The 25,541-nt window shown below is 36.4% G+C and overlaps 1 protein-coding gene and 1 long non-coding RNA gene across 2 annotated transcripts in view; one reads left to right on the top strand and one right to left on the bottom strand.

The window, feature by feature from the left end:
* RASGRF1 (Ras protein specific guanine nucleotide releasing factor 1) overlaps positions 1-25,541 on the top strand; it is a 206,799-nt gene that overhangs the window by 41,424 nt on the left and 139,834 nt on the right. The window contains exon 2 of the mRNA XM_051981142.1: positions 19,686-19,792. Coding sequence (XP_051837102.1) covers positions 19,686-19,792 — 107 coding nt within the window. The remainder of the gene's footprint in view (positions 1-19,685; positions 19,793-25,541) is intronic.
* The window catches only part of LOC127551421 (uncharacterized), a 309,154-nt gene that overhangs the window by 156,478 nt on the left and 127,135 nt on the right, over positions 1-25,541 (bottom strand). The window lies entirely within an intron of this gene.

Here is a 25,541-nt window from a genome sequence, read left to right as displayed (position 1 = left end):
TCTGGCAGTCCAATATACTTGAAGTACCCCTCTTCCTTATCTTTGCTTCCTGACTTCCAGGTACAAATCAAAAGCCCATCTTCTATATAAAGCTTTCCCAAATCCTTCTTAATTCGAGTGCTTTCCCTATGTTAATTATTTCCTATTTATCCTATTTATATATTTTATTATATATTTATTTTTATTGACTATATATTATTTTATTACATATTACATTGTTATTTTAGTTATTATTATTACATAAATTCTGTTTCTATATATTTGTGGGCTTATTGTCTTCACATTAATAGGGTACTACTATCTTTTGCCTTTCTTTGTATCCTATGCCTAGCACATAGTAGTGGGTACTAAATAAATGTTTATTGATTGAACCTTACAGACAGATTGGCCATGGATGCCATTGCTTTAAAATGACTGAACTGGTTTTAGGAATTATTATTTCTTACAGAAATTCAATGAGGAACTATGATGATATTAATAAAGGAAGTGGGCAAATAATGGCTTACATTATATTATGCAGTCTTTTACATATTTCATTGGAGTATCACAAGTTTATGATATAAGTAGCCTCAATATTCCCATGTTACAGAGAAGGAAACAGACTTAGAAAGGTAAAATAAACAGCAGAGTCAAAAATCAAACTGAAGTCTTACTCCAATAAATAATAATAATAATGGCATATATAGAGTATCTTAAGGCTTACAAAGCCTTATTTGCAAATGTTGTCTCATTGATCTTTCTAACAACCCTGGCAAGGAAGTGTTATAATTTATATTTTACAAATGAAGAAACTTAGACATATGGATTTAGTGACTTGCCTAGGATTACACTAGTATCAAAGGCTGAATTTGAACTGAGGTTTTCCCTGACTTCAAAACTGAATATTCTGTCCACTATTCTGCTGTCTCATGTCACCTCTCAGTAGAGCTGAAAAGCCTCCTTAGTAATCTCATAACCAATAACTACTTCTATTCTCCTCCCTTCAGAGCTTGCTGAAACTTCATTAAAGAAGATACCAAATTCATATAAATGGATCATTCCTTACTCCACTCAGTGACATTTTATTTTCTTTAAGACTGGGTCTAGGCTGCAAGGGCAGTGACTATTAGTGAAGTGAACCCCATCGCTGATCAGTAGGGAAGCTTTGATTACTCTGTTTCCATCCTGAGTTAGTTTGTCCCTCAATGAGCTATCTTCATGAAGATCCCCAGTTTCCAAGACTTTTCACCTTTTTGGTGCTGGACCAAATAAAGATAACTGACCCACTTCAGCTCTATTGTAGCTCAGAAATGTCAAATTCGAGTGACTCTAATCTTGTCATTGTTCATAGTTTGTAGTGTCATGATTTATAGTATCAAAATATCAGCTTGGATTTGTATATCCTTTTGTTACAAAGTGGTGTGTGTGTGTGTGTGTGTGTGTGTGTGTGTGTGTGTGTGTGTAAATAGAGAGAGGGAGGTGGGGTAAAGATAAGGACATATGCATATATATGAAACAATGACTATACTACCTGCCACTGTCTGGGAGCCAGGTTTGTCATATTTCACCCCTCTCCCAGGGTTCTCCAGTAGATTTAAAGAGGGTATCTAATAAATGATATCTAGTTTCTGCCATTGGGTTATCTTCACTAATTATGTTCCCCTAAATTTAGGGATTCTAGTTCCATTTAACCACTTAACAGTCAGATTAACATTTACAAAGGAATATTTAAAAATCTAGCAAGAAGAAAGAAACAATCCCTTTCCAATAACCACCATGTTCCTTCAATCTCTGAGGAAGGGAGGGAGTTTATTTCTCAGTAAACTTTACTCTTTTCAGAATGGTCTCACCAAGTTCCTAGTCCAAGGCTCCAATCAGGATAGTTTCCCAGGATCAGGGTTTTCATAAGGGGCTGGCAGCAATATCTGCCCTTAAATCCTTTCTCCAAAGTCTCCACTAACTCAAGGTCACAGATCCAGGGTTTCCACTTCCTGAACTAGAACTGAAAAGGACAAATGAAAAACATGAAAATACCAAACATATTTCTTGGGAACATAAGGCCTAAAGTGGTGGGGTGGAAGAAAAGATGGACCTTCTACTCACATCCAGTTCATTGCATAGTATCTGTGCTTTGGATGAACAAATCTCCACTCCTAGACACCTCCAGAAAAGAGAGAGTGAGACTATTCTAGGTTGGTAATTTTAAAGACATAATTTGTTGCAGCCAATACAAATAGGCTGTTCTTGTTCATGTGGTAGAGAAATACAGAACATCTCCTAAAAGTAGATCCCTATCATCTCCTAGATGAATGCCTCTATTTTAGGTGATCTGGACAGGAACAAATCCCCAAAGTTAGATGGATAGATAGATAATAGATAGAAAAATAAACTAAAGATGAATATATATATATATATATATGTATGTATGTGTGTATATATGTGTTATTATTATTGACAGAGAACACTAGATAGATGAAAAATTGATAATATTTATATAGCAATTATGTGACAGGTATCCCGCTAAGCCTTTTACAATTATTATCTCATTTAACCTCACGACAACCTTGGGATATAGGTGCTATTATTGTCCCCACTTTTCAATTGGGGAAACTGAAGCAAACAGTTAAGTGAATTGCCCAGGGTGACACAGCTAGGAAATGTCTGAAGATGAATTTGAATTCAGGTCTTCCTGACTTCAGACTTAGCACTCTATCCACTGTACTTGGCAGCATTGGGTTGCCAAGAGGCACAGATCCAAGGAGCTCAGTTGAGTGATGTGCCCAGCATAAACACTGAACCCAGTGGCATAAGCAGGAGTTTACTACAAAAAAAAAAAAAAAAAAAAAAAAAAAAGGAAAAGGACATTGCGTACAGCAATATCAGAAATGAACAGACTTATATTTTCTATATTTTTAATATCTACTTTCCCTCTTAGTGTACATTTATGTATATACTCACTTCTCACTGATATTCTATATAATTGTGGGAGAGTGTACCCCAAGTTTGTGGGCAAAATATTTTGTTACTTATCATCCTTATAATATCATCTCAGGAAATGTCTTTGCTTTGAGCTACTTGTATGTATTGGCTGGCAATTAAAGGTAAACATACTGGAGAAGGCTGATAAACTATAGTTTTCTGAATATAGACTCAGGGAGTATCTTAAATGTGAGGTAGCTTTCAACTGGGGAACCTTACATAGGAGTACAAATTGGGTCAAGTTGTCCTGGAGGAGGATGCTGCACATTACTATGTATATATTGGCTCACTTAATCAAATCTAAGGTTTTTGAGAGCAGAGGCTGTTTTTGTCTATTAATAAAATGTCTGGCATACAATAGGTGTTTTGTAAATTCTTGTTGATTGATTGATTGTGTCACAGACCTTTAGGGAATTCTATTGAAAGGAGTCTTTGGGGGCAGCTAGGTGGCGCAGTGGATAGAGCATCATCCCTGAAGCCTGGAGGACCTTAGTTCAAATCTGATCTCAGACACTTAACACTTATTATCTCTGTGACCCTGAGCAAGTCACTTAACACCAATTGCCTCAACAAAAAAAAAGAAAGAAAGAAAAGAAAGGAGTCTTTGAATCCTTATAAGTGACAAGTATATTATAATCCTTAGTTCTCACAAAATAACCAACATGAATTCATTGGTGGACCCTCATAGAGAAAGGGAAAGAGAAACAATTTTAGAATTTTTTTCCCTTAAAATGAGGTCTTTACCCTCAAAAACTGGGAAACAAAGCATTATTATTATTACTTTCTCTCCAAAAAGACCTATGACAATGTATGTGTTTCCTTTACAAAAACAGTCTAAAACCTCTGTGTGGCTTGTTATAATTTTATGAGAATTTTATATAGTGTCATAAGTCTTTCTCTAGCAGCCAGGTTTCTGGCTTTGAGCATACCCTGAGTTAGGTTGCTCTGTAATGCCAGAGAAACTGAGGCAGGAGAGAGATTAGAGAGTTTTTAATATTTTATTAATGGGAGAGTAAGATTGACTGGACAGGACTCTCGTCTCAAATTGTCCAGCCAGACAGAGATAAAGATATACTGGGACCAAGGAATTCATGTTGGTCCCAGGTCTGGAGGAGACTATCATCTCAAAGAATCCAGTGTCCAGCATCCACAGCCAGCCGCCATTCTCCAGCAATGAATGGAGGAATCTCTAACCTTTATATACCTTTTAGAGACAAAGAAGAGGGAAAAAGAGCGGGAAAAGCCCAGCTGGAAAAGACTATGATAAAGATGTCAGTGAAATATCTTGGAATACTTTAAGGGATGTTGTAAATTTCTCAAGGACAGAAGATAATCAGGAAGTCTACTCTCTTGTTTATCTTACTTGGGCTAACAATTTATATCCTTAGACTAATTGGTCCTCAGCCTTCATGGACCAGAGGGAGATTTACAGCTTAGGGGAGTAATTAGGGAGACTGAGACAAGGGAAACTTGTACAAGGAAACTGAGTCAGGACAGTTAAAGAAAACTGTGGCATAACAGCTCCTCTGACATTCTAATGCCAGATCTATGGTCTAAACCAGTGGGATCAAACTCAAGGAATTAGGAGCCACCAAATGGCAAAGGATCTTTACAAGCCATTCATGACTTGGGAAACCACATATTTTTATGCATTTCTTTTTTATAAATAAATCAACATGTTAAAGATCAGATAGGAACTACATTTTCATCTTTCTTGGACATCTCTCTGGAGTGTTGTGGGTCACATATTTGGCACTTCTGCTCTAATCTTTTCCAGCCTGGTAGGATTTGCCCAAGCTGACATTCCTCTGGGCAGCTCTGGATCATCTCAGTATCTTCATCAGGCATCAGAGAGAGACTTAACTGGAGAGGACATGCCATTCTTTCAAAGAATAGGGTTATGAACCAGAATTGTTGGTTTAGTGAGTATATGAAACTTATAGGCAAGGAAATTCTCTCTACCAATGCAAAATATCTTCTCTGCTACTTAGAATCCTAGTGAAAAATCATTAAAAAGTTAAATGACTTACCCAGCATCAAGCTTCCAATATGCATTAGAGTTGGGACTTGAATTCAAGTCTTCCTAGCACTAAGATGGGCTTCTTGTTCCCTTGCCATGCTGTCTCTCCTTTTTGTCTCAAAAATCACTAAAGTGTGTGTGTTGTGATTGAGACTTTAGAGAATAGAATGTCACTTGCATTTGCTATCTGCATTTTAACTAATCCTAAACAGTAATTTTAAAGATATTCTTCTTCCCATTCTTTCCTGGAGCCATTCTCCATCATTTCCCCTACTCCGGCCTACTCCTACATGACTTTGCTTGCTTTGTTTATCATCTCTCTCTTTTCTCCTGGCCCTTTAACAGATGAGGAATGGTTTCTGTTGCCCCCATTACATCTGCTGAATTCTCCAACTCCCCCTCCTGTGTTCCTTTGGCTAGAAGAGTTTCTATGGTTTCCACCCGGGAATGGGTGGATTTTAGAACTGAGAGGGACCTCAGCTATCAACTAGCCTAAATCCCACATTTCCAAATGATGAAATTGTCAATCAAAGGAAAAAGGGAAGTAGCCCAAAATTATGTAGTTTATGAGCAGAACTATGATTATAACTTAGGACTCTCCCGAATCCTACACTTGTGTTCATTAAAATTATTGTTGTTGCCTCTCTCCAAACAAATTATATATCACTTTCTTGACAAAGTCCAATCCAAATTTGTTGAGCTAAAATTCAGAGTCTACAATCTGACTCTGATCTTTCCAAGCTTCACTTGTCCCATTATTCTTTTCACTATATTCTACTTTCCAGCCATCTATGACCATCACATCCTGATACTGCCTACTTCTTCAATACAATATTTTCACAGAGAACAACTTCTTTCATACTCTGATGAAACTGTGATATCATAAATGTGTGTATTTTTTCTAGAGATGCAGGTCACACTTCATACATGCATCCTAGGTGATAAGGGTCTTTCTCCAACTTTCATGACATGATAAGATACCTTGGTTTCCTTGGTTGTCAAATGAATGAATGGAAGTGAAAGTCATCTCTAAGGTCCCTTTGAACTTTCCATTTCTGATTCTATAATCACAAAACCTGGTGTTAAAGTTATAATGTAGTGAAAGGACTGCCCAAGAAAGATTGACAGTTACAAAACTAGAGGTATTTTTTTAAAATGTTCAGGGGCAATTCAGCAGTCCTACTAGGCTCAAAGTAGCATTCCCAATATTCTGACTGGCTAGTCCATACCTTTGCTTTCTCTTTTATGAAGTATGTACAGAGCTCATAAATATCAACCATTTCTCAGGATTCTGTCCCAGGCAACCTGGTTCTTATAATTGACAACCTTTTTCATAGCCCAAACTCTCTTTGAGCTGTAGAAAGGATTCCTAATCAGAAATAGGTTGGATTAGATACCTTCAGAAGTATCCCTTTCTAACTCTGGGATTCTGGAAAGCAGAAAAATGCCTTTAAACATTCAGGATAGTTAGGGTCCTGAAGTAATTTCTTATTCCTTTCACACCATCCCACAATATTTTCCTCTTTCTCCCTCTTTCTTGCCTTGATTTCCTATCTGTGGTTGTGATAAAGCCAGTTAATTTGCTTGTTCTTTTATAAAGGATATGGTTAATTTAAACTCTGTATCTAAAGCAATTTCTAAAGAAGCCAGTTGCTAAGTGGTTGCTAGGGCAAACTGGCAGGGGCTATTCATTCATTCAATCCTATATAGATTAAGGGAAACAGAAGAGGAAGAAAGTTGTTTATTTCACTTCTAGAGAGATGAAATAAGATTTTATAGAAGACAAGCCATATATGGTTGGGGAACCCTAGTCCAAGAACTTGTAATGCTAACCTATACCAGCTGGATTGAGGCTGTATTTATCAGAATATCTCAGAAGAGTCATATTAGAAGTGGAAAAGGGCAAACCCAGAACATAGGTAAAGGAAAAGTGAGGAGAAGGAGAGGCAGAGAGAAGAAGCAGAGATATTTTACTGGCTCAGAAAGGAGGAAAGAAAGCCTCCTTTCACATCATTAGCTTGGGTAACTTGTAAAAATTTTGCATTCCACTAGGAACTAACATAGTGATGCTATCAGAAGGATTTTGACCACAAAGTAAGAAAAGGATAAATATGCAGGGAATCACAAGACCATTGAATGTCTAAAATGAAGCCCAAAGAATACCAAAGTTCTTTGCCCAAAGTCCCATAGTAACTAAAGAGCAAAACCTAAAGTCTAACCCAGGTTCTCTAATTCTGAATGTCACATTTAAAAGAACATATTTCAGTGTCATCATAAAAAAGCTTTTTGTTCAAAGGCAAGATATAAGAAAACATGGTAACTTGCTAATTTTCCCATGGATTCAAACTGCCAGATATTTGAAAAATACCTGGTGAGAGCATACCTAAGTTTCAGGAAAAGTGCCTAAATAACCTCACACATCTATGGATTTATCATATAATATCCTGTTTTATTTCTGTATATAGCATACCCAGGGATATTTAATACCGACCTCTCTCAGTAGTGTGGGGGGGGGGGGAAGGGAAAATGCATTAAAGTCAAATTTTTTAAATTTAATCTGAATTATTAACATTTTTCCATCACTTTCTTAAGTCTAGACATTCAACAACAAAATCAAACAATGATATGTAAAATATGCTAATTTCTAAGACATAAATCTCGAAATGAAAAATTTACAATCAACTAGCTCTTTTGGCTCCAGCACAATCCTAAAAATGACCTTCCTAGGCTATAAGCTTTATGAGGACAGTTATTTAAACTTTAACTATTACCCAGAAAGCAGTATGGTTTTCTGCATTAAGAAGATAATTATAACTAACTTTTGATAGTGCTTTAGGGTTTACAAAGTGCTATAGAACTTGCAAATTATCTTTGCAAAAATAATTAATTTTATTGAATTGAATTTAATAGACAATGCTTTTCCTTGCTCTTCCAAAATGTGAATGATCTCTCTTCTTAATTTTTTCCTAAAAACCTATTACTGGTTAAAGTTATATCCCTATTTGCATTCATATATTTTAAAATACAAATAATCATTAAATTCAAATTACATAAAGGAAAAGGAACAAGCATTTATTAAGTACCTACTATATTCTAGGCATTGTACTAAAGAGTTATAAATATTCTCTCATTTGATCCTCACAGCAATCCTGGAAGGTAGATGCTATTCTCATCCCCATTTTACAGCTAACTAAACTGAAACAAAGGTTAAGTGACTTGCCCAGAACCATATAGCCAGTAATTATTTGAAGCCAGATTTCACCCTGGGACTTCCTGACCTCAGGTTTAGTGTTCTATTATATCACTTATCTTTTTCTAAGACAAAAGATTTGAAGGGGGAAGATATTTTATTTCCTTCATATCAAATTGAATTTTTGTAGTCATAGGAAAATCTATCTAGAAAACATATGAGGTGATTATCTAACGGTGTGGTGGCTGAGTCACTTCAGTTGTGATCAACACTTCATGACCCCACTTGGAATTTTCTTGGCAAAGTTACTGAAGTGGTCTGCCATTTCCTGTTTCAGCTCATTTTACAGATGAGGATACTAAGGCAATAAGTGGCTTGCCCACGGCCAAACGGAGAGATGATATAATATCTGTAGGAATAGCACACAGGAGTTGAAATCAAGAAGACCTAAGTTCAACTGTCATACAAATGCTAGCCATGTTAACCTGAGCAAATCACTAACTTTAAGCCTCAATTTTGTCATCTGTACAATTATACAGCCCCTACCTCCCAGGATTGTTGCTAAGATAAAATGAACTAATGTATGCAAAACATTTTGCAGATTATAAAGGGCAACATAAATGTATGTTATTATCCTTATTCTTAGTAACACTACTCAGTTATAGAGAGTTCTAGGAAACACATTTCTAAATGTATTTCTAAAAGAAAATAATCTATGTCTTTTTAATTTTCTTTTGGCAATTGGCTTCTTATCAGGGCGAAAACCCAAGCCTTTATATCCATAGATGTCTAGGGGGAGGGAAATCATAAAGGCTTCTTTTTCTTCTTCCCATCGGTCCTTACCCTCAAGCTCGATGTACTGTTGTGACCTCAGAGAGCTGTTTGCCAAATATTGCTATCTTGCTGAGTCATGTCTCTAACTGAACCTCCTCCTCCTCCTCTCTGTGTATCTTCAAAGGAATTTTTTTTTCTCCCTCTGCTAAATCTGTTCTATATCTTTCTTTTGAATCTCATTTGTTAATGAGCAATCTGGACCACACACATACACTTTCTCTCTCTCTCCTCCCTCACTCTTGCTCTCTCTCGTTTTCTCTCACTCTCTTTCTCCTCACTCCCCCATGTCAATTAGTACCCCCCTCCCCCCCCTTTCCTCTTTTCCAGTACTTTCTTCTTGGGTTTTACCCTCATTTCTAATTGTTATGGGGAAGGTAAGTGCAGTAGACTGAAGTCAGGAAAACCTAAGCTCAGATCCAACCCTGATAGTTCCTAGCTGTATGATCCTGGACAAGTCACTTAACCCTGTTTGCCTCAGTTTTCTTTCCTGTAAAATGAGCTGGAGAAGGAAATGACAAACCATTCTAGTACCTTTGTCAAGAAAACCCCAAAGAGAGTCATGAAGAGTTGGACATGACTGAAATGACTGAACAACAACAATTACTAGTTGTCACTATTGGTGTAATTATGCCCATTGGCCTTGGGGGAAATACAGTTATCGATCTGAAGTCCTCAGATAATATCTCTGGTACCTACTGCCATTATAACCTTGAAGAAATTATTACATTTTCTTTGGGCTTAGTTTCTTCAGCAGTAAAATGGGGGGGAGGGGGATTGTATTAGATGACCTTAGAAGCTTCCTTCTAATTCCAGAGCTTTGGGCCCACCAAGTGATGAGAGTTCTTAAAAAGAGATCAATAGTAATTCTGCTTAAGGGTTTAGAGAAACTTCCATGGATGAGGTAGTAGCATCTAGGCAAAGGTGAGTCCAGGTTTCAAATTTATGCTACTGGTTTTTATAACTGGAAGAATATAAAAACTTCACACAGATGCCATTAGGTTTTATCAGCTTTGTTTCATTTAAATATACTTATAACAAAGATGGTGAGAATAAAAGCAGAGACAGAGAGACAGACATAAAGACAGAAAAGACAAAGAAGAAAGAAGAGTGAAAGAAAGAATAAGGAGAAAACAGAAAATAAAGAGAGAAGAAAGGAATTGGGAGACGAAAGAGAAGAGAAAAGAAAGGGGCAAAGAAGGAAGAGAGAGGAGAAAAGGAAAACAGAATAGAAGTAGAGAGAAGAGATAGAGCACACTTCATAGATGAAGAAAGGAAAGGTACAGAATATCCAGTAACTTTCAAAGGGCCAAAAAATCAATAAAGTAGGGTTTAGTCTAATTTTTCAGTCTATAATTAAATTCAATCATCTTTTGCTCCCAAAACTTTGGACTTAGTGAGAAATGGAGAGTGCTTTTCCCATCCTCAGAACTCCTGAATATTATTGCTCAACAGCTGATGGCTTTAAATCAGAACAGATTTGTTCCGCCACTTCATAGTTGGCATCCTCTCCAAAAGGGTGGGTGAAATGATGTATGTAATTCTCAGAGAACTTAGGGTCTTTTTGTTTTTCAGGACAGAAACATTCAGTGTCTTTTGGAGCTGATAAAAATATCTTTCACCTCTAACAAAGCTGTGCTCTTCTTACCATTCCTTGGATTTGTCTGAGACCTGGGTCTTAATGAATTATTAATAAATAGAGATACCATCTGAAAAGTAAGAAAGGAGTGGTAAGGAGAAAGTCATAGCATAGTGGAAAGAAAACTAACCTGAATGTCAGGAAACTCAAATTATATTCCTAGCTGTACTTTGTGACCATAGCAATTCTCAACTATAAAAAACAAGGATGTTGGATTGGATAACATCTTTATTTAGGCCAGATTTATGATTTTTTTGGTATCAAGAACTCCCTGTAAAGAAATTCTTCCCAGTAGAGACAAATACCTACTCTGTAATTTATAGGACTGCCTAGGGCATAGAGAGGGTAGAGCATCTATCCTCAGTCACACAACATATGATACTGACTTAAAATAACTGAACCCAGGTCTTCCCAATACCAAGGTCAATTCTCTATTGACTATGCCATCCTGACTCATAGATAAAATAAGGTCCTTTTAACTTTAAGATTTTCCAGAGACTTTAATATTTGAAGTCTAAATTCTTCTGATCATATTTTTGAGCAAACTATTTTAAGAGCCCAAATTAGGAAATCTCATGAAAAGTCAATTTGGGCCTAATTAAAAGAACATTGATTTGGAACTAGAGAGGACCTTAAAAATCAATTTGTCTAACCCCTTTATTTTACAAGTGAGGAAAGCAAATCTTAGAGTAGAGCCTAAATGACTTACCTAAATTCACATACTATGACAGTCAAAACTCAAAGCCAGCATGCCATATTTAGTGCCCTTTATGCTACAACATGCTGCCTCTCTAAAGTGAAGAATGCCAAAATATCACCATCTATAGCATGGAAGCTCTTCTGTCCTCCACTATCTCTTGAAGTCTGTCCAAGTTCATGATTGTTGTTTCCATGATTCTATCTATCTATCTCATCTTCTTCCATCATATTTTCCCCTTGCCTTCTATTTTCCCTGTTGTGATACGGAAACCACCTGCCAGTGGCTGCTGGACCTGTAGAATGAATCTCTTCATGTGAGAGGATTGATAATGGTACAAGGAGACCGAAAGGAAGTTGCTGTTCTCTGACCTTTCCACAGAGGGGCCGTTGCATTGTCTGACCTTTCTCCTTCTCCTTCTGCTCCAATTTATTTCATTCCCAGTCCACAAGCAACACCTGTGTCAGCAAAGGCTGTCCTGCAACTCCTTCAGATATTATGATCCACAGCTGTGGAGGCTCTCAGATAATTGACCTACCCATTCACTTAGGCATGGTCCATAACATTTACCCAACATTAAGGTCTTTTCCAATGAGTCCCATCTTTTCATTATAGAACCAAAGTATTTAAGCTTAAGCTTCAGTATTTGACCTTCCAATGAATATCATGAAGTAATTTCTTTAGCTCTTGACTGATTTAATCTCCTTGCTTTTTTCTCCATCACAGCATTGATTCTGTAGTGTTCAGTCTTCCTAATACTCCAATTCTCACAGCCATACTTACTGAAAAACCATAGCCTGGACTATACGGACCTTTATTGGCAAGGTGATGTGTCTGTTTTTTTAGTGTACTGCCCAGATTTTCAACAGTCTTCCTTCCAAGGAGCAAGTCTTCTAGTTTCTTGGCTACAATTGCAGTATGCAATCATCTTTGAGCCCAAGAATATAAAATCTGACACTGCTTCCATTCCTTCCCTCTCTATTTGCCAGGAAGTGATGAGAGCAGTTGCCAAAATCTTAGGGTTTTTGATGTTAAGCTTCAAGATTTTGATGTTTGATGTTAAGCTTCAAGCCAGCTCCTCCCCTCCTTTACTTCATCAAGAAGGTTCTTTACTTTTTGCCATCAGAGTGATATCATCTGCATATTTGAGATTGGTAATACCTAACCTGATACTCTTAATTTTAATTTGTGATTCTTCCAACCTGCAGGATACACATTCCGCATATAAATTAAACAAATAAATAATATTTTTATGTCATATGTGATATATATAATATATAATAAATAAATAAGATGATCTCTTATTCTCATATCTCTGAGGACTTACTACATTTTGTTGTGATCCTCACAGTCAAAAGCTTTGCTATATTCAATGAAGCAGAAGTAGCTATTTTTTCTGAAACTCCCTTGCTTCTCCATAACCCAGTGAATGTGGCAATTTGGTCTCTAGTTCTTCTGTCTCTTTGAAAACCAGCCTGCTCTTCTGGTAATTCTCAATCCATATATTGCTGAAGTCTAACTTAAAGGACCTTAAACATAATCTTGCTAGCATGTGAAATGAGCTTAATTGTTTAGTAATTTGAACTTTCTTTGATGTTGCTCTTCTTTAGGATTGGAATGTAAACTTATCTTTTCCAATCTATATTTCCAAGATTCCTTCCAGCTCTAAATCCTAAGGGTAAGTAGATCTAAAAAGCAGGACTTAAAGGAGAAGGAAATAGGGTTCTGAATTGACAAGAACAAGGAGCACAACTCTGGGAAAATGGAAGACAGCCTAAACTTAGCAGTTACCTAATTTAGAATGCCTATTGATATGACTATATGAAGAATGGAGGAAACTAAATACAACTTTTGACTCATAGGTTTTGTCTAGGGGAAGTCCAAATTGCAGAATCTTACAAACTTACTTCTCTGAGCTGTATAATAAGCTCCTAAGAGGAAAATTTGGAGATGCACATATTTATCAGCTTTACCACTTGTCCCCATTCTTGCCATTTTCTTTTCTCTGTTCCCCAGGATAATAGGAGAGTAATGTGGTAGAAGCTGGATTCATGATGAAGTTGATGTATAGGGAATTTCTCAGGAGATGGAAAATATTGACATTTTTCTCCCTATTCCAAAGATATGCAGAGGATACAGTTTTTACCCAGACTTAGCAATTTTTGGAAGTCTCCTTTCAAATTAGGGAGCAGAATCAATTTAACAGCCATGATGAGGATCTGGAAAGTGGGGAAGGTTGAAGAGGAGAATGTCATATGATGGATATGTTTAGATTTCTTGGGATTCCCCTATTTCTTCAGTTTGTACTGCTTAATGAGGGAATATCTCCTAGAGAGAGAGTATGCATGAGTGAAAGTGTTTCAGCTAATAGAAGGAGGTCTTTCTCCAAAGAGAGAACATGCAAGAGAAAAAGTCATAAAGTCACAAAAATTATCACAGTCTTACAGATCATCTAGTCTGTCTCATTTTGAACATTAGCACAATGAGGATTCAACATCATATGACTAAGAAGTGACAAAGAACAGAATGAATTGAAATAAGAATATCAATAACCAGCATTTACATAATGATTTAAAGTTTAGAAAGTTCTTTATAAATATTATATCATCAAAACAGCCCTAGAAAATAGGTTCAATTATTATGCCTATTTTATACAGGGGAAGAAACTGAGATATAGCTGTTCAGTAATTTCCTCAAGTGTTACCCAGTTAATGTCTGAGGTTAAATTTGAACTCTGATGTTCCTAATTGCAAGTCTAGTACTCTATCCACTGTACCACACATTTTGCTAGATAATAGGGGCAATCCTGCATTTTCCTAGTGACTTATGGGAGAATCAGTACTTTTTAGGCATTGCAGGAAGGGGGGCAACTGTTGCCATGGAAACTCTGACTAGTGGTCGAACCACAAGAGAATTTATCCAGTCTGCAAGGAGAGTTCATCCAACTTCATTTGTAGTGAAATTTTGGTTTGCATGGGGGCATAGTAACTAACCATAGCCTAGATACACAAACAGCACCCAATTAAATACCAGCAGCCATCCTATTACCTTGAGATCTTTCAAAGATGAGGACAAGCAGAAATTAGCCAAACACCTGCAAACTGTTGGAGTTTGCAAAGATGGGTTTTTTTTATGTTGCTTCTTTGTCAAGCAGAGGAGCTAATAGTCAATTGTGAATGCTCCTATTGTTTCCTTATTAGTTCAGTTATTCTGTGTTGTATTTGACATTTCATTACACAGTCCCAGTTATCTGTTTCCTAGGAAACGAATGGTAGAAAAACAACCTGAACTCACACACTGGCTTCCACTGTGACTGACAATTAACATGAATACAGTAAATGTCAACGAGAGCTAAATATAGTTTACACACAGAGTCCTGGGTTGCTGTTTATTGGTGCCTGGTGCTGAGCCATCATGATACAGGGAAAAATTTCTCTGGGCCTTACAATGTAACTCCAAGTTCAAGCTTCAGTTGCATTTTTATAAAAATGCATTTTACTAGATCAGAAGTTCCCTAAGGGCAGGAACCAGTGTCTTAACTGAACTTTTCAGCTTACCTAGCATCTAGCCCATTGCTCTGCACACAGGCATTTCAGACATGCTTATCAAGTGGCAAAATGAAAGAAAAAAAAGTCACCAAGTAGATAAGTTTATAGAACTAAATCATGTGCCTACTTCTTGTTTTCCTCTCTCAGCTACACTCATCATAAGCCCCCTGCTTTCATTCACTACAAAAATGATGAAAATTACATTATTGATCCATTGATCTATCATTGAAGCACCATCCAAATCCATAATAAACCAAAGAATCACAGGAGATTAGAACTGGGAGAAACCTTACAAATCATTATTTCAAACTCTTCATTTTATATGTTAAAAAAAAAAAAACCCTTAAGTCCAGAAAGAAGTTTCAAGTTCATTAGAATTTTTAAGTGCTTTTTACTATGTGGTAAGCACTGCATTGATAACTGGGGATATAAAGGCAAAACGCATAATAATTCCTGCTTACATTATGGATGGAGAAAGGAAGAGATAGGATACTTATAAAAACTGTCCACACAGAATGATATGATGGGGGGAAATAAACAAAAAAAACATGAGTATCTAGGAGAAAATATGCTTCCTCATAAGAGTTGATATCTGAGTTGAGTCTTAAAGGAATCTAAAGAGAAGAGGTGAGAAGGATTCTAGATATCCAGAGCAGCCTTCCAGAGCAAAGAATTTGGAAATGGAATGATAAATTTAGGGAACTACAAGCAAGTCAGTAGGAAACAACAAGGGTAAATTGGCTGGAATGTAGACTGCATGAAAGGAAGCAATTGGTAACAATGCTGAGCAGAGTGGAATCAGATTGTGAAGTGTCGAAAGCCAGGTTGAAGAGGTTGTATTTTGTCCTGGAAGCAAAGGAGAGTCATTGAAGATTCTTGAGCAGGGGTGTGACATAATTAGATCTTTCTTTAAGAAAAAAATTTTGGCAGCTATGTGGAGACTAGATCCAATAGAAAAGAGACCAGAAGTAGAAAGACCAATTAGAAAAGTGATGAGGGACTGAATTATGGTGGGTGCTATTTTAATTCGGTTCAATTCAATAAATATTTATTAAAGGCCAACTATATACCAAGCATTGTGCTAAGTGCAGTGGAAAGGAATGAGATATAAATGTCGAAGTAGATTGGACAAAACTTGCCAATTGCCCAGGTTCACACAAACAGTTTGTTGGATTTGAGGGGAAAAGGAAAGATGAGGTAAATCCAAGCCTATGATCACATCTAGTGTGGTGAACTCCTGGTGTGGAAGTTCCCTCTATCAATACAGATCAATACAGTGCCTTTGTAACTAAGCCATCATTTTAGAGATTTGCCTGAGACATTGAGAGGTTAAGTGACTTGCCTAGTCACAAAACTAGTATGTATCAGAAACAGGACTTGTACTCAGTTCTTCCTGACTTCTCTATTCACTATATTCACTCTATTCATTATATCAAGCTAGGTTATTTCCCTCCATAAACTCATAGGAATATATATTTCAGTGTGGAAAGATCAGAATCCAAATCTCCCAACTCCCACTGTTCCACACTGTTTCTATGGACATTAAATATCCCAATAATTAAAAGCAGCAAGTTACATATGAAACATTCTCCTTTTTACATGGTATACCTGTAAAATAAAGACATTAACTGCTAACAACTGCAAATTCTGAAGCTTTGCTCTAGCTACAGGCATAGTATAATTAAAGGGGGAGAAGCATTAAGGTCCAATGTACCTTAATTTCCATAATAATGTTTGCTGCTCCCTACTTTACTGAGAAGAGGTAACATTATTGAATATGCTTCTTCAAACTCCTTTTCAATTCATGGTAATATAATGAAATCTCAGTTAACTGGCACTCAACTAACAGGAGCCCTCTGCTAACTGGATATTTTGCTCTGCATCAGAATTTTAAGAGAATAATAATAATGGTAACAACTAGATATATAAAGCACATTGAAAGCCTCACAACAATCCTGTGAGGTAGATAATATAAGGAGTGTCATTTCCATCCTATAGATGAGGACGCTGACTCTGAGATATGTTAAGTGACTTCTTCATAGTCACAGAATTAGAAAGATTTGAACCCAGGAGTTCCTAATTCCAGGCCTGATCTCAAGCACTCATTCTGTCTCAAGGCAAAAGATAAGAAATCAAGTTTATTCCAAAAACTAGTTTAGAGAAAACAGCCAAGATATAGCAGCATCTTTTCCACCAAATCTCTTCTACTTTCTACAGTATTTGGAAACTTCCAAATAATATAGATTTCTATCTTGCTTATTTTAACCCTTCTATTGTCATCCATTTCCAAGCATTACAACTTCAGCCATAAGCAAACTCTGAAGAAGATTTATAGGAGATAACTGCAGATGATTAAGACTGGACATTTACTCCTAAATCTCAGGGATAGAAGCACTGGATTGACCCATGAGTCAAAATTGGATGACTAAAAAGCAGTCACCACCACTGGAGCAAATAGCAACAGATTAACCAAAAGGGTTGGCAAGGCAACATGGAGGGATGGAAAGAATCCCCCACAGGCTCTAATTAGTGAGTGACCTTGAACAAGTCACTAGTACAGGTAGATATGGAAATTTCAAATTGCTACCTTGTCTTAATACCTCAATTATTATCTGGCCTTGATCACTAAATAGGTAGCAAACTAATTCAAACTAAGACCTGTTGAAGACCTTAGTTTAAAAAGGCCAGGTCTCCCACTGCATCCAGGGCCATCTCCATTATCCTGATCTATATCCAGCCATTGGACCCAAATGGCTCTGGAGGAGAAAGTGAGACAGGTTACTTTGCTCAGTCTTCTCTCACCTAAATCCAATTCACTTGCATCACCTCCCTACTGTCAGGATCCTCTTCGAGAAAAACAAGCAGCAACATTATCTTGGGGAAAAGGAGAAAGGAGTTGGCAAATTATTTTTGATGTACCTTCCACTGTTGACATTCTATTATTGTCATCTCAGTATTGTTCTTTTTCCAATCTGATCCAACAAATATTTATTAAATGCCTGGTATAGGCAAGGTACTGGACTTAAAAAGACAAAATGAAAAGTATTCCATTTCCTTCTCCAGCTCATTTTACAGATGAAGAAGCTGAGCCAAACAAATGATTTGTCCAGGGTCATACAGCTAGTAAGTGTCAGAAGTCAGGTTCAAACTCATGAAGATTTCTTCCTGATTCTAGGCTTGCCATTCTAGCAGCGCGCCACTTAATTGCCCTATTTTGTGTTTACATACATATGTTTAATATATACATGTGGATACCTGCATGATAATTTGAGGAGGAGGGAAAGACTATTGAGGAAGGAGGAATAAAGGAAATATACATATATCAAGTGCATACTTGGTACAAGGCAATGTGTCAAGCACTTTAGGAATACTATATTCTTTTGTTTTCACAATTAAAAGAAAGGTAGTTTTTATAATCTGCCCTTTGCAACTGAAGAAATTGAGGCAGACAGAGATAAAGTAACTTACCCAGGTTCAACTAGTATAGCATATGAATTCATATTTGAACTCAGGACTTTCTGACTATAGGCCCAATGTTCCATCTACTTCATCTCTTATCCACAAACCACTAAGAATATCAGAAGTGGTACAAAAGTTGAGCCTTAAGAAACTTAGAGATTCTAACAGATTTAAATGAGAAGGGAATCCATCCCAATTCAATCAATATTTTAAGTGCCTATTATGTATCAATTGTTGTGCTAAATTCTGGGCATAAAGTTAAAAAGAAAGAAGTTCTTACCCTCAAGGTGTTTACAATCTACAGGGGAATATAACACATAAAAAGAGAGAAGGAAGCATTGGGGAATGGGGGAAATGAGGCTACTTGGGGCAGGGAAGCTTGTTCCATGGAGTTTAAACCAGGCAGAGCAGCAGATGAAAACTGGGGTGAACTAAGAGTCCAATTTCTGCCTTCTATAAAGGAAGACATTTGGTACTTCTCCCTCCAATCAAAAAGGTAGGGAAACTGAGAATGTGATGTCAATCAAGGCTTGAGTAGTGAGTTCAGAAATAATGAGTTTACTCTGGGATAGGTAACTTGTTCCTAAGATTGAAAAAAATTAGAGCAGCATATGCAAAATGAGTGCCTTCCAAACATTCAGAGGGCTTTCCAGGCATGTGAAATGCCACTGTGCCATTGTTACCTGTGCAAAAGAATGGAGGTAATAGATGAATGCCAAGCTTGGTAAATGCTATGTAAGCCATTATGGCAGGAAAGCAGAGTCTACAAAGCTTGTGTGCAGCCAGACTGTGGAGTCTTATATGCCAGGTGGAGGAGTATGGATTTTAACTTAGAGACAAGAGAACTCCTGGGATGGAGGAGTAATGGCCTTTCTATTCCTTTGCAAAGTGCCTAGCACAGCAAGGCAAGGGAATGAACAAACATTCTCTGATGAAGATGCAGACAATGAGAAGAAGCTAGTTTATAATTAACTCAAATTTCCAAAATGAAACCCTCCCCACTCTAGCTCCCTCCTTTGTTTCCACCATTATACTTCTTTTGAAACATTTACAGCATTCCCAACCTGCTTGTTTGCAATTTGTTGGTAAGTGTGGCTTTCTGGGTTCTGTTTCCCTCTCACAATGTGTCCTAAGCATCAGTTCCATTACATTTTACAAAACAAGCCCCAAGCAAGAGTTTTAAACTGATAAATAAAACAGAATTCAGATGATCATACATAATGGATGGGGCTTAGCTAATGTGGCAGTGAGCTCTTTAGAAATAGCTAAATTGATAGATAAATAGAAATGCTACTCATGAGAGTAACCAAGTAATCATAAGTTTTTTTATTTCATTTTAACAGCATTATTTCACGGTTAACTTCAACCATGAGAATCAGAAAACCCTAGAATTGAGAACAGAAGATGCTAAAGATTGTGACGAATGGGTGGCCGCAATAACTCACGCAAGGTAAGCCAAGGAGAATGGAACACTTTTTCCTTTCTAGGGATACTTGAATTGTCACTGTTCTTCAATATACAAGTGATTTCTTATTTTATTGCACTCTTTGAAGTAGGAGTTTGGTATAGTGGGCAGCAGGTATGCTTGTAGTTAGAAAAAAATTAGGGTCAAGCTCTGCCTCTGACCACATTCTGGCATGTAACCAATTGACAAATTAGAACTTTTCAATGACTCAGAATAATTATCAAAGACTCAGAATTAAAGAGGAGTTCTGCATCAGAGAGAAGTTTCCATATTGAGAATTTCTCAGAATAATAAAATCAAATATTTGGACATACCCATCCTATACCCCACCCCCCAAAAAATGAGTTATTCAGTGAAGGCTACCTTGACTATGAGTTTGGGATCTCTAAGACATGGAGAGAAGTATAGTGAGAAGGCTGTTTATTAAGATGGTGTCAAGGAAGGGTCTTGGACTAGAATTTCAGGATATTTAAGTTACAGTAGCAGTCGCAACAGTTAAGTTACAGTTCCATTAGCAAACTGTATTTGCTCTGGGTCTCACTTAATTCATCTGTAAACAAAGTGATTAGCCAAGATCATGGGTTCTTAATCTATTTTTGTTTGTGGTACAACTTTAGGGCAGATTAATGAAGTTTTTGGCCCCCTACATGTTTTTAAATTAAATTTGTGTTTTTAAATGAATAAAATAAAATAAAACAAAAACTTCACAGGATGAAACACAGAAACATTATGTTGAAGTACAATTATGGGGAGGGGGGGATTTTTTTAATTCGTCAATGGCAATTTAAGAACCCCCGGCCTAGATAGCCACCAAAATGGCTTCCAATGATTCTAAGTAAAAAAGGGATATGCTGGACCCTTAGGAGATGGGAATGATTGTGAGATCCCAAAGCCTACAAACCATCTACACGTGGAGACGCATTGAATTCTTTTTGGTACAGTAAACAATTCTGCCAACAGTTATTCCACAAAGTTTTGAAATGACTGACCATCTTTGGATACATTCCTTTTTTAGAATATTAGATGATCTAAAAGGTTTCTTTTAGTGCTAGCCTATTCTAGAACTTCCCCTTAGTTTCCAGCATATTCTCAGGCTCCATAATTTTAGAGCCACAGCTGTCATCAGGGGTAGACAAGGAAATCATCTACCTTTGAGATTTCACTATAACATTTCTGGCTTGAATTTTCCCAAGATAAATACCTGCTTACCCTGGGAAATGAGATTATCTGTGTTAAAAGCCATATGCACTTACAAATAAAACTTAAAATATCCTCTGTTGCCTCCTTCCTTCCCTCCCTATCCTAATCCTACTCCTTATACATAATAAAATGAATATCAGGAAGATTGAGTTTCAAAATAAATAAAGGTACTTATAAGACTTAGTAGTTATGTGACACTGGGCAAGTCAATTAGCATTCAGTTTCCTCAGTGTAGAATGGGAATCTTTAAAAGCACTTACCTTACAGGTTAGCTGTAAGGATTAAATGAGATAACATATGTTTGCTGTCTCTGAAGAAAAATTCCAATGCATTCTAATTTTTTTGGATTTGCTAATAGTTTCCTAATGGCTTTCTGGGTATTTTATGTAAATGAGCTTTCTGGGTATTTTATATAAATGAGTCCTGTGATATGTAAGCTAGGAAGGATATACAAGGATACAGTTATATAACAGATGAAGGGAAAGAAATAGTTGGTCAATCAATAAACATTTATTAAGCATCTACCTCTTCCTATGCTAAGTCCTAAGGATACAAAGAAAGGCCAAAAACAGTGACTGCTCTCAAAGAACTCACAGTCTAATTTTGAAGGGTGGGAAGGGGGGGAGAGATAACATAAAAACAATTATATATAAACAAGATATATACAATATAAATTGAAATAATCAATAGTGTAAATACACCAGAAGTAAGAGGGATTAAGAAAGCCTACTGATGGAAGGAGGAATTTTAGCTGAGATTTGAAGGAAGCCAGAGAAGTGAAGAGGAAGAGATAAGGATAAAGTATTCCAAGCATGAGGGACAGAAAATGAAATACCCAATCTAGAGATCAAGAGTCTTGTTTGAGGAACAGCAAAGAAGTTAGTGTCATTGAGTGGCTGAGATATGAAAAAAAAACGAGTATAAGTAGAAAAGAGCCAGTTTGTGAAAGATTTTGGATACCCAAAAGAGGAGTTTTATATTTGATCCTGGAAATGATAGAGAGCCCTGGGAAGTATTAAGTAGGGGAGTGACATTACATAGAACTGTATTTTAGGAAGACTAATTTGACAGCTGAATGGAGAATGGACTGGAATGGGAACAGATTTAAGAAAAAAAAAAAAAAGACTAACAAAGGGGCTATTGCAATAATCCAGGCTTAAGGTGATGAAGCCTTTGAAATTTTGGATCTGAAATCAGAAGATCTGGGTTCAATTCTTAGTTCTGAAACATGGTACTTATGTTACATTGGGTGTGACCTATGGAATCAGAGAAGATAAGCTGCAACCCCACCCCTGAAAAAGACCACAAGGACTGATAAGTTACCATTGGACTTCAATTTTTCCATTTTAAAATGTTAATTTAGATTGGATAATTTCTAAGATACCTTCCAAATGAGAGTTTACTGAAAGATAGGTTGTTTAAAAGTAAAAACTAACATTTAGATAATCCTTTTTATGGCTTACAGAGACTTTTATAACATTATTCTCATTTGATCCTTGTGGGAAAGTGTCTGGCACATTGTAGGTGTTTAATGAGTATGGATTGATTGTTTGTTTTATTGATTGATTATAAGGATTTTATCCCCATTTTATTGAATAAGAAAGACTCAAAGAACCTAAGTGACTTGTCCAAGGTAATAAATGCAACCAATTAAATAGTGGAAAAATGGAAATTCAGGTCTTCTAGAATTCCAATGAATTGATCAGGCTGAAGAGTCCACCAGAAATTTCAGCACAACACTATTATGCTATAAGAAATGATATGCTCAGTGATCTTAGAAAAACATAGACAGAGTTGCACAAAATACTGAACAGTAAAATAAACAAAACTAAGAGAATGTGGTATACAGTAATAGCAATATTGTTTTAAGAACAAAGTTATTTTGACGATTATAAATACCCAAATTAACTACAAAAAACATATGAAGGAAGTCATCTGCATCCAGATCATAACTAATAAGTAGACATGTATAGAATGATTTTACATATATATGTACCTATATATACATATTTATGTCTACTGGTAGCTATTTCTAGGGTTGGAGGAGATGGAAAAAGAACTTATAAAGCAATTATATATTTAAAAGAAATAGCAAATTGCACATAATAAATCTGCAATTTCATGTGAAATCATCTCTTTATTATACAATGTTATAGAAATGCTTGTTTTATTCTATAAATTAAAAATAAAATAATTAAAATAAATGTAAAATAATTTTTTTTCCAAAAATATAAAACTCATGGGAATAAGACTTTGGTGACATTTGCTTAGGTGATGGCAAGGTTTGAAGAAACTAGAAATAAGGAGCCTCATTTTTCAATGGCTTATATTGCTTATAGAAAATTCTAGGGAAAAAAAGTCACAAAGACGGGTAATGAGAGAAGAAACTAGAGCCTTCTTAGGTAGAAAGAAAGGACCTAGCTAGAGAACATGAGTGTTCGATACTGAGGGATCCTAAGTGAGACAACTCCTGAGTAGAACAAAATTTTCTGTGTCTGTGATTAATTGCCTGCCCACAGAATCTCTTCCTTCATAAATCCTCATACATTTAGCAAAGGATTGTGTGACACTCAAGACTGATGATCTAATGAGTATGCTATAAATGGTGACTTACTACTGAGGAGGATGGAACAAAAAGTTCAAATTTAATATTTAGAATAATAATTCTCAGCCTTTGGGGAGTAGAATATTTTGTGATCTCTTTGCTCTATTGTCCTTAAAGATGCCATAGATCAGTAAATTTTATTATGATTCCATTATAAAAAAATCATGCTCTTCTTTTCTGATTGTAGCTAATTCTCTAACATAAAGAATCTTGAAAAATAAATGCTTTCTTTGATGCTTTGCCTTGAAAGATCTTACTTTAAAGTGGGGAAAATGTACATTCTTAAAAATTAAATAGTAAGGAAAAATAGAGTTCTTTTGTCCTGCTGCCAAATGTCATTAACCCTTCAATTCCCTTCCCTACCTCAAACATACCAACCACCTAACAATACTTATTTAAATTCCTGAGCTCTCTACCAAATTGCCCCCTTAAAAGATCAAGGAACTAGGAATTAGAATTGACTGGGAAGATTGTCAGAAGGTAAAAGAAGTAGTAAAGCCTTCTCTCCTAGATTCAGAATTCTTCTTTTCTCTTGCCAGTTTTCTAAGGAAATTTTCAATGAATCAGTCACCAAAGAGTTATTAAGCACCCAATTTCTGCCAGGCACTGGTCTGGGCACAATGAGACACAAATATAATCACTGTCCCGGAAGAATTTACATTCTTCTAGGGGAATAGAAAGGGCTGGGAGAATGATGACCACAGAAGGCAATTTTGGCTTAAGCAGTCACAGAAATTTTAAGTAGATCAAGACAGATTAGCAGATTGTCCTGGCCTTTCTATGTTGGTGATGATGATGATGATGATGATGATAATGATGACGACTATGACTGCAATGATGACTAGTATTTACATAGGACTCTAAAATTTGTGAAATTCTTTACAATTATTATGTTATCTAATCTTCACAACAACCTTGGAAGGTAGATCCCATTACTCTTCCCATTTTACAGATGAAGAAATTTAGGCATTTGGAGGTTGTAACTTGCCCTAGATCACATAGCTAATAAAATCCTGAGGTAGAATTGATTTCTAGTCTGTGTTAACTCCATATGCAATGCTCTTTCTACTTCACCACATAGCTGCTTCTAGTTGTTTTATTGATTTGATTATTAAGAAGAAGGAAAAAAGGGGGTAAGGAGAAGGAATAGTTTCTGTGCAAGATGATAGAGCCCAGCACCAACCAGACAGATCCTGAAGTATTGCTAGTTGGCTAAATGGTCTGGAGGAGTTGCACCAGACAAATGTAAAGGGTAAAATTTGGCTCATCTCTCGAATTCCATGCAAGGAATTCTTTCCAAGGGGGAAAAAACCAAACTGAATGGATTAATTGGTGAGGAGGAAGAAGGACAGGAAGCAAAGTCTCTAGAGTTCTAGATGATGGGGCAAGACATCACTGTTCATGATGAGGGAGATAGGCAAGATTGATGACAAGATACCTGTGCTGGCTAAGCTGTGGCATTTTAATAGATGACCTAGAAGCCCAGCTCTGCTCTTCTGGTCAGAAATCTGGGAATTTGGAGGAAAATTCTTTGGATGTCCCATAGAGTTTATGACATAGTATCTGGACCTTTTGCCTGAAAAAAGAATAAAAATGAATTCTGTTTGCTAAGTGATAAAATTGTCAGTATTTTTATAATACCTCCTTGAAGATCACTGAAGATGGGAATGAGTTAGAATCATTTACCAAAAGACTAGAAGAATAAATTATTTCCCACACACACTTAAATGCTAGCTAGACAAGGAAACAATCCCTATCCTTTAGGACTTTACATTCAAATAGGGAAGTTCCCACATATAGTTATATACAAAACATATTCAAAGCAGGTTTAAGAGATCTGGGGAGAAGCTAAAAGGAATGGCAAATAGCTGAGGAGACTATGCAAAAGTTTGTCCTTAAACCGAATCTCAAAGAATATTAAATATTTCA

Source organism: Antechinus flavipes, chromosome 2, assembly GCF_016432865.1.
Source record: "Antechinus flavipes isolate AdamAnt ecotype Samford, QLD, Australia chromosome 2, AdamAnt_v2, whole genome shotgun sequence".
NCBI classification, from domain to species: Eukaryota; Metazoa; Chordata; class Mammalia; order Dasyuromorphia; family Dasyuridae; genus Antechinus; species Antechinus flavipes.
Note: the sequence above shows the minus strand (reverse complement) of the source record. Positions and strands in the feature narration are given on the sequence as shown.